The sequence below is a fragment of the Electrophorus electricus genome, chromosome 3, assembly GCF_013358815.1.
Source record: "Electrophorus electricus isolate fEleEle1 chromosome 3, fEleEle1.pri, whole genome shotgun sequence".
Taxonomy (NCBI): domain Eukaryota; kingdom Metazoa; phylum Chordata; class Actinopteri; order Gymnotiformes; family Gymnotidae; genus Electrophorus; species Electrophorus electricus.
In genome coordinates, this window is record NC_049537.1 from 30864073 (window position 1) to 30874072 (window position 10000).

At 37.4% G+C, this 10000-nt stretch overlaps 1 protein-coding gene across 1 annotated transcript in view; it reads right to left on the minus strand.

Moving 5' to 3' along the window:
• The window catches only part of LOC113588851, a 59316-nt gene that overhangs the window by 42789 nt on the left and 6527 nt on the right, over positions 1-10000 (minus strand). The window contains exons 2-4 of the mRNA XM_035524409.1: positions 1200-1329; positions 949-1003; positions 548-837 (exon numbers count right to left, since the gene is read on the minus strand). Coding sequence (XP_035380302.1) covers positions 548-837; positions 949-1003; positions 1200-1329 — 475 coding nt within the window. The remainder of the gene's footprint in view (positions 1-547; positions 838-948; positions 1004-1199; positions 1330-10000) is intronic.

A 10000-nucleotide genomic window follows, 5' to 3' on the forward strand; every position in this document is an offset into this window, starting at 1 on the left:
CCAATGTGATCTCAATTAATTTTGAAATATTTGCTGAATAAAGCATTGCAGCAGCAATAATATCAACAGTAATAGAAGCTGGTTATGTGATGTGTCTGTAACACTTTGGTTTGCATTATCTTAATGTTCATAGATGCATCCGAGTTGTTGGAAGAAGGAACTGCAGAGAAGCCGTTCCGTTCTGATATGAACACATACAAAGAATCAGTATGTTGGTAGCACACTGTACTATCCCTACCACATGATTTTCTACAAAACTGAAGGTATAATTTAGGATGGAACAGTACATTATAATGAAAGTTACATGACCACCAACAATGATAAAATGGCCTCATCAAAAAACTGACAAGTATCATTTTTAGGTGCATATGAAATCAAGTTTAAATCAAATACTTCTTTGCCGCAACCTCTGAATGAAAGGAAGTCCACTAGAGGATGATAGTCCTGCACTAGGCACAGGGACAGAACACAACAGGAACCAAACCAGGCAATGGAGAAGGCAAAAACAATGGAGACAGGAGGCATACGGGAAACAGGAGAAACAGACCGAGGCAATACGGGTGGGAACCCGGGGCGGAGGCAGTAGAAGACAGGAGAGCTCGAGGAGCAACCAGGGGGACAGGCCTGGCACGAGGCACAGGTGTAGTGGGTTCTTCCACTACAGGAACAGGAACTGGTGGGTCCAGGTGTACAGCTGCGGCAATCAGCAACGGTGGTTCCAGGGGCACAGCTGCGGCGGCAGGTCCGAAGCCAGGGCAGCGGCAATCAGCAGCAGTGGGTCCGGGGGGTCTAGAGGTGCAGCTGCGGCGATCATTGGTGGAGGGTCTAGAGGCGGAGCTAGGGGAACAGACCTGGTAACAGGATGGTATCCACTATGCTGGGAACAGGAACGGAACTGGCGACGTCTCTCACGCCGGGAACAGGACCAGGACGGACGGCGTCTCTCACGTCGGGAACAGGACCATACTGGGTGGCTTGCGGGATAGATACTGGTGGGGTGACCCTGGAGGAACACACAGAACCCTCTTGGTGGCTCCCAGAGTGCACACAGGCTATAGGGAGCCCTCATTTGCGCTTGACTACCAACCGGGTGCCTAGAGACGTGTTATCTGCGCATTCACTCCGCCTACTCACGCCTTGAGCTGCAGGCCGCTCCCCCCTGCAGCATTGGTCAAGACAGGCAGACTCTTAACGCTTACCTGGGAACTCGTCGTTATCAAAATACATGGGATCCTGCTTCTTCTGGGAACGACGAGATGCCCATGTACCCGCAGCGCCAGGGGATTTGCTGTCCCTGGTTTGCTGACGCTGACACTTAACGAACTCAGACTGTGTAGAAACAGCCGGAGTTTTGTCCCAGTGAAACCACCTCTCAGAGTCTCACTCTCTCGCTGAATCCTTGTTGGCCTGTTCATTCTGTAACGATGAGCGGTAAGGAGGTGGACGCATGTGCAGAGAAGAGTGAGATTTAATTGGCACAAATCCAGAATCAGAGTCCATAAGGCAGTCCAGGGTTAAAGAGCCAACACAGAGAGCACGGGGATACATAATTAACAAAACAAGAGTACACAAAAGCAAACAGGGGAATCAGGCTATAACAAAAGACTAGGGAAACCTCGGGGCTAAGGCTAGGAGAACAAACAAACAAAATGATTCAAATATACTTACAACCATCAATGAACTATTATTCAAACACATTAAAAAATTCATTGAATTAACAGCCAAAACACTGGGATCCAGACAGGGAACTTAATATAGAAATGAGGGACAGGTGTGGAAACTCGAACATGGGGAGGAGAAAACCAAACCATGGAATCGAACCAAAAAAAAACACAAGACACGGAAAACACAGAACAAGGAACCCGAGAGAGACGGATCGTGACAATTGTAGATTGCACTTCGAGTAGGTAAGACAGTATTAAGAGTTGAGAAAACTATGATAGTGAAGAAAGTGTCTACATTATTTGCTGGGATATCTGGAATATCTATTTTAGTATTTAGTATTTTTAGCTTATACCAAATTGCTTTGAATATCGTGCTGAAATTTGAGCTCTCTTGAACTGAGTGGTGTTGGTTAGTATTTCAAAGGTCTGATTTGAGTTTTTGTGCCATTTTCTCGAAGGACATCAGCAGTATAGAGCTGGTGTTCTTGGCTGTACTGCCTGCATTCAGAGTTGTCCATGTGTTCACTGCTTCTGGGGATGTAATGACCTCCACTGTTTGCAGGAAATCCTATAAATTGAAATATTCTGTTAATATGTTATATCTGACTCCTGTAATTCCAATAAATTATAAAATGAAAAGAATGCAATTATTACTTTTAACTGGTGATATGCTGATCAGTTATATTTATAGTGTCAAAACAGCATATATATTAAAGTTGGATATAAAATCAGTCAAAAAGTAAAATCACCTACCATCATAATGGGTTTAATGATTTCTGTTATTGCGTGTGAAACATTAGCAATATGTTGCAAAAGATCAACAATTCCTAATACAGTTGCATGAGACTGTTTAATGTTTTGAATATTTGCTATAGCAGCACTGCTGAGATCAGATGTAATTTCTGGGATGTCTGTTACCACCAAATTCTACAAATGAAAAGCACAGAACAATATGAACCTTGAAGTGTAGTTAAGACCATCATCTTTTTTTTCTTTATTGGAAATAAAAGCATCTCCAATAAGATCAATACATGTGCGCTCTGTCTATCAGATTCTGAATGACTCTCAGGACACAGTTGTCTTGTATTTTTATCCATTTCAGTTATTTGCATTGAAAAGTTTGCTTGACAACATAGTCTCCAGTGCAGCCACCAGTTGTACTTTCATCTGACATTCCTCTTCTGATGTTTGGATCAAAGCAGTGAAGTTCTAATGGGGACAATAGTACAATTTAGTATCAAATTGGGGTTATTGCAGGCAAAGGGAAATTATCACAAATGAGTAAAATCAAACCTTACCTCTAGCAGCTAAAGATTTCTTCCTGTTTCTTCAGTGTGAATAAAATAAAAATGCATGTTTCAGGTTAAGAGTGCATTTTAATGGTTTTGTTTCATGTTAATACTACAACATGGGTTATGGCTATTTAATTCCCCTGTAGAGAGTGTGTGAAGGTACTTTGTAATAATGCCTTTCAGACGTCTTTATACAATTTGTCTTCCAAATTACAGCAAAGAGTATATTTTTTAAAAGAAGGCTTATAGTGTATGGAATTAGTGAGAAGCTGATGTTTCTGTTTTATCGGTTGGCTTTTGAGAGCCTATTTTGTTATGGATGCACGCATGATACAGCAGTATTCCTGTTCAGTTAAAATCTCAGATTACTTCTGCAGTAGAAACTGCTTCAAAAGCAATAGGGATAAAATAGTACAAATCTCTCCAGGCCATCTAAGAAGAAATTTACTCAAAGGAGCTGTCAGGTTCACCCTCCCTGGCGTTACGACCTTCGCTTGTTCATTGGATTATGTGTGGACTACCCTTGTTCTCTAATAAACTGCATCTGCTATACTGCAGTCGACTCTGTCTCTGTTCGTGCTCAGAACGTGACAGGAGCACAGAAAATAGTGGCAGACTCATCCCATGACTTGTACTCTGAGTACCAGCTGCTGCTCTTAGGCAGAAGATAACTGGAATAACTGTAGGCTGCTTTTGAAGACTGTTGACTGTGGAGACTGCGATAACTATTAGGTTTAGTAGGGCATGGCTGTGTATCAATGGCAATTGTAGAATTGTACAACAGCTGCAACAACTGGGATAGGTTTGGTTGCTAATTGTACAGTATTTAATGGTTGCAAGATTGTAAGTAGAACTGTGAAATGATTGTTGAGCTGTACAATGACTGTGGGACTGTGTAAACAATTGGAGAGTTGTTTTTTGAGACTGGTAGACTGTGAAATGTTGCCATTTGGAACACAAAATGACACTACAGGATGTTTGTTTGTGAACATGTAACGTGTTTTTCTGTATGTTGAGTCCAAGAAAAACTTCTCTGTGGGACAATAAAGCATATATTATGAATATAGTCTTGAATAATTTAATCAGTGCAAAGGTGAGCCTTATTAGTGCTGAGTGGTTTGTATTGTTTCATGAATATTTTTTTGTTTCGAAAGGTGTAGGTTTCATTTCAAAAAGGGGCTGGGGGCACATTTATGTAATGTACACAGGAAATGTGACCCATATGACCCATATATATATATATATATATATATATATATATATATATATATATATATATATATATATATATATATATATATATGCAGGTGCAAGAATCTGTTTCCATGGTATCCCTGTCTCACATTGAAGTCTTGCACTATTTCTAAGTCTAAGTTCTAAGTCTTGCAGTTAGAAAGAGAAATTTAAGCGTCACTGTCCCCTCCACAACATGATGGACTGTCCATTTGGCGTTTGTTTGTTCTTTTTTCTTTGATGTGTCACCAGGTGCTTCTGTTCTGTTTATCTGTGTATCACGTTGACATGCACCCTTTGTTAGACTCCTGTGCTGTTTCACATGTTCCTCATTGCATTGCTTGTTGATTTGTGTATAAACATGTAAAGATTTGTGTATTAACATGTAGGCATGTTAAGCATGTTTGAGGTGATTCCCATGGTGAGATACCAAAGACATTCTATGAACAGCCAAGAAACAAATTACTAAATAAATCTTTAAAAAACACATTTGAAACATTTTTAAGGATTGCCATAGTAAAAGATGAAGTAAGCTCACCCTTTGTAATGTTCAAGGCACCAATTTCTGTGGTGTTGTCTACTTCATTTGTTCTATGAGAATTGCTTCTGACACATCATACCTTTGATCTGTGCTGACTGGGAATAATCATATTGTGATTTTGGTTATTTATAAGGCATTTCAAATACAAGCATCCCCTGTGTTAAAATGACTTGTGTTTTAGGTTGAAAATATACAACAGGGGTTTTTTTTTTTAAACAAAAGAAAAATAGCAGTCTTCTTTACCATCTCTTTTTTGTCTTATGTGATGCAGTTGTCCATCCATATAGCTAAACTGAAATTTAATTGTAAAGCTGATTAGAATACAAACAAATACAAATACAGCTAGCGCTATGGAAACTGCAATGCTAGAGGGGAGAACTGTGACATTACCTCCGCACCCTTATAATTCTCTGATATTTCCGCAGAGTGCTCTCATATTGCTATCATCAAGATTCTATCTCCATTCTATCTCGGATTCCAGCAGACAATTACAGACAGGTGTATCCTTATGTTTGTAAAAGCCCACAAACTAAATCAGACAATCTAATTCAAAATAACTTTTTTTCTTAAAGGATGATTCCCCCAGGTCAAAAGTGGCCAACAAATAATAATGATAGTAATAATAATGTTGTAGAAATCAAATTAAACTTTTCCTTTACCTCTTTAATGAAGTCAGAAATATCACTAAGTCCTTGTGAGATCTCCACACATATATGAATGAGCAAAATGGCAACAATTCTCAGCAAGCATTTTGATAGCCCTATAAATGTAAAGATAAGAAATTAATCATTTTTAGGCATAGTTTTCCATTGTACTTTCATTATAAGGAAACTTATCAAAATGAGTGTCCACAATCGACCACACACATATGATGTGTGTGTGTGTGTGTGTGTGTGTGTGTGTGTGTGTATACAGTATATATCAGAAATCTCAAATTAGTTTTGCATATGAGATATAGAAAAGCTGTAAAAAATGACATATTGGATTTTGTTTTCCTATCTTTGAAGAGATCTGTTATATTTCAACATATAACACATTCATCACGATAACATTTTTGTGACTCTACAACTAAAAAAACACACACATAATTATATTACTAGCTGCATGACTTAATACCTTATGATAAATCTTAAATTTTTACTTAGTTTTGTTTAGAGGATATAAGGGCAGTAAAAATGTCTCATTTTGGAGTTTGTTTTTCTTTAGACATTGTATTACAGCCCTCTGAAGAGAGCCATCATGGTTCCTTTTCATTAACCTTCTGAGAATGATCCTTTTCAGTAAACTACTCACTTAAATACGTAATACCTTACCCTCACTGCCCATGATGAAGAGCTTAAACGTCTCATCAACGTTAGTATCACTTCAGTGTTTCCATCTGATATTCCAGAGCTGATGGGCATATTCAAAGGGTCAGGCTGATTCTGGTACACAATAGTTTCCTTTCCCTGATCTTTACTGTAAATGGCATGGCATGAGATATTTCATTTGTGAGGTTTGTGCAAAAGTATAAAATAAATTCTATAAACTTTGGAGCATAATATCCTTCAATTGAATGATTTCCACAAAATGTCATTTTCCATTTTAAATAATTTAATTGAGATTTTTCAATTTATTCTTCATATTGTTGAGGTAAAAGTATCAAAAATATATTTGTAAGTCTGGGCACTGAATAAGAAGCCCTAAGGAAAAGTCTAGAAATTAGAACACAGAATAGAGCCCCTTATGGGTCTCTGGGTGCAAGCCTAAGGCAGATTTCTCTGGACTGGTCCAGTGAGAAATAATTTTATTAATATTAGGGAAGACCATTGTTCTTAAAAGACTTGAAAGCATCTTTGAGAGTTCTGTAACTAGTTCATTATTTTACTACCAAAGACAGGGAAATACTGACCTGCAACTTCATCTTGCAGGTGCTTGGTGGTGTATCTTAAGGCTACTTTTATTAAAAAAGGGGATGTTCTTCACTTGCACAATAATGATATGTAACTTGCATATTGAAGCTCAGTTTGCATATGTTGATTAATGTATGGTTTTGATATAATGGTGAAGATTTCAAACACTAGTATGTAAAAGAAATTGGAGTGATTACATAATCACTCCTGAAAACTAAATAAAAATTTGGGGTCTTTGTGTGATTGTCAGACATTCTCCGGAGGATGTCCCAGTAATACTTGTTAATATTGACCTGCAATAAAATACAGGACCAGATATTCTCTTCAACTAATTCTCAAGTCTGCATCTTTATTCTTAAATGAAATAGAAATTATTATACCAGCATATAGTGCATTTTACGAACAACATTGTCATCCTCACACAGGAAAAACAAAACATAAGTCTAAAGTGATCAATGAAACAAGAAGTTTCATTATTTATGTAAAGAGAGAATATAATATCATTATGTACAGATGATTTTCAATAACAAATAAAAAATAATGGAATAATAACATTAATTTGAACTATAAAGAGAATATTTATCATTAAATTTATCTTTGCTCAACAGTTTTGTTTTGTTTTTATTTCAGAGGAGAATGACATACATGTGTTTGTGTTAACTACATTTGTGCACAGACACATTGCTCTGAAATGCAGAATAAGTGAATAAGTAAATCTGGTCTAGTCTGTAGGACACCACTGCCTGGTAAAAACTTTATGAACTTTATGACAAAGTTTGCTTCACTGATGGTTATTGTAGTCTGGAAGTCATTGCATAGATGTGCCAGAATTGCCATTACTCTAGGAAACAAGACTTTTGATAAGTATCAATAGATTCATACACAAGAATGGAAATTCCTCTGTGTAAAATCTAACATCTGTGAATCTGGCTACCTGTCAGGATTTCAGTGCACTCGATTGTTCGTCTCTGAATAATGGTGACATTTTGGTGTCCTGGTTGGTTTCTGGACAATGCCTGTACAACACCTATACTTATCAACTACAATATACAGCAATATAATCACAATATAGTGTTTTCCCAAATGACGCAGCTCTGTTTTAAACTCTGTTTCAAATGGGTTCTTGTCGTTCTTTTTCTTTTTGTAATAGATGTTATTGACATAAATGCAGTTTGTAATTTGTCAGTTCTTCAATTTCTTATCACAAATTCTGCTGTGAAAGTTTTGGACACATGACATCTGTGGTGTTTATTATGAGAAATGAACACTTCTAAGAATGTTTCAAAATCAGGGGATACAAGTTCATGAATCAAGAAAACATGAATCAAATAAAACTAATGTGAACTGTTTAGTGAGTTCAGCTATTCTTGTATCCCAATATCTATAATCCAAAACATGCTTCCTCTCTAAAAAACCAAGAATAAAGAGGACAGAAAGCTTATGAAACATGGTTATTTAATTGTAAATGATCCCTGGCATTTGTAGTCTGTTTAGGAGTCATGTCTTGGCTCCACTGCAAGATTTCAGTTACCTGACAGGTTTTCCAGGAAGTCTTTTTTTTTTTTTTTTTTTTTTTTTATTCATATCTGTTCAACAAGCCTCAATAAAATAGACAAGTGAACCTCACTGAGACACTTGCGGGACCAGTTTGGTTTTTTATTTTGTTTCATATTCCATTGTTTGAACATCCCCTTGGTCTTTGCACCCGCAGTTGTAGAGCACTACGTCAATCTCTACACATAACTGCATCAGTGACTTCTTTCAAATGCAAATATTCAAACTTTCATATAAACATGTCAGCTGTTAAATAAATCAACTAGTTACCACACCTTATTTTATGTTGCGCAAAATATTGAATATTTAAATGTATTTAGTTGTCTTTATATGTATGTACCCAAAAGTGATTTCAAGTACCTAAAAATGATTTACCTGATGCTTTTATCCAAAAAGCAGCTTACAATTATGACTGAGTACAACTTGAGGGTTAAGGGCCTTGCTCAGGGGCCCAACAGTAACAAGTTGGCAGTGGTGGGGCTTGAACCAGCAATCACCCAATTAAACGTCAATTAACTTATCCACTGAAGCACAGCCCTTTTAATTACATAAGGTTATGGTATATTGCATATTTGTTTATGCACAAATTCATGCTAAATAAAACCATATTCAATGTTGCTGTATACTGAAATCAGTATTCCACAATAAATGTTGGACAGAAGCAGAAGTACGAAGATAATCACGCATTTCCTGCTAATAAACATTTTGAGTGAGGAGGAAAAATACTGTGCAGGGCCTTTAATGCAGAGGTGGTGTTACATTACATCAGCAAAAGTAATGTTACATTAGCATTTGTCCATCAATGATCAAGGTTCTTCTGATAGTATAATGGTATATACACTGAAATGTCAATGCAATTTGATTTTGGGCATTTGTAACAGACATTCAAATGAGGTATTTCCTTTACTTTTATGGTGAAGTTGTACAATCTTCTGGAACATTCTCTGACAAAGAAACCCTTTGTCTCACACATTGCCCTACACACACTGATTTTAGCAACTTAATGCAGAGCAAAGGTGTCACAGATCAGCCGAACATTTAAATTGTTCAGACTCAAATTTCAGGTTTCAGGACTGCTTTGCGACAGCAGCACATCTCCAGATCCTAGTGCCCCTTTTGCTCAGTATATTGTGAATCTGGAGACACGATGGCAAAGTTGAATAAGCTAGAATGAATGAAAAACTACTGAAGATTTAAACTAATTATGCATGCTAGTTTTGGAGAGCTAAGGAACATTTACGCTCAGTTATAGGCACCCTAAAGCTGTCATAACACCCATGGGTCTGTTTTATGTGCTATGCAGTCTGTGTAGGGAGCTCACAGTGCCATCTTGTGGTTACGTAGAATTTTGGTACTTCATCTCCAGCATGAACTTGAATGCTGACAAAAGTGGTTGGTCAAGATATCTTTTCCGTGTTATTTCTTCATTATTATGTTTTACATTCATTATCTCCCTGTATAAATAACTGAAATTAACTGTACAGCTGTACCAACACCGTGGTGATGCTAACTGTAGCTAATTCTGCATTTACAACTGTAAATGATCACATAAGATACTAACAGTAGACACCTAGTGCCAATTACACAGGTGAAGGGCAGCAAATCAGACAGAAGTTAGAGGTGTGGTTAAGGTGGGGCACAGAACCAAAACAAACGGAAAGTGCGTGGCTAGGCAAGAAACCAAATCAAAAGAACATCTGGCAGGGCATCACCATGGGAGCTGTGATGTCAGAGGAAGGGGATCCATACATTTGCATTTCAATAAACATTTCATAAATGAAAGAACGTAGGTGACCTGGTATATCTGCATTATCTGCATCCCAT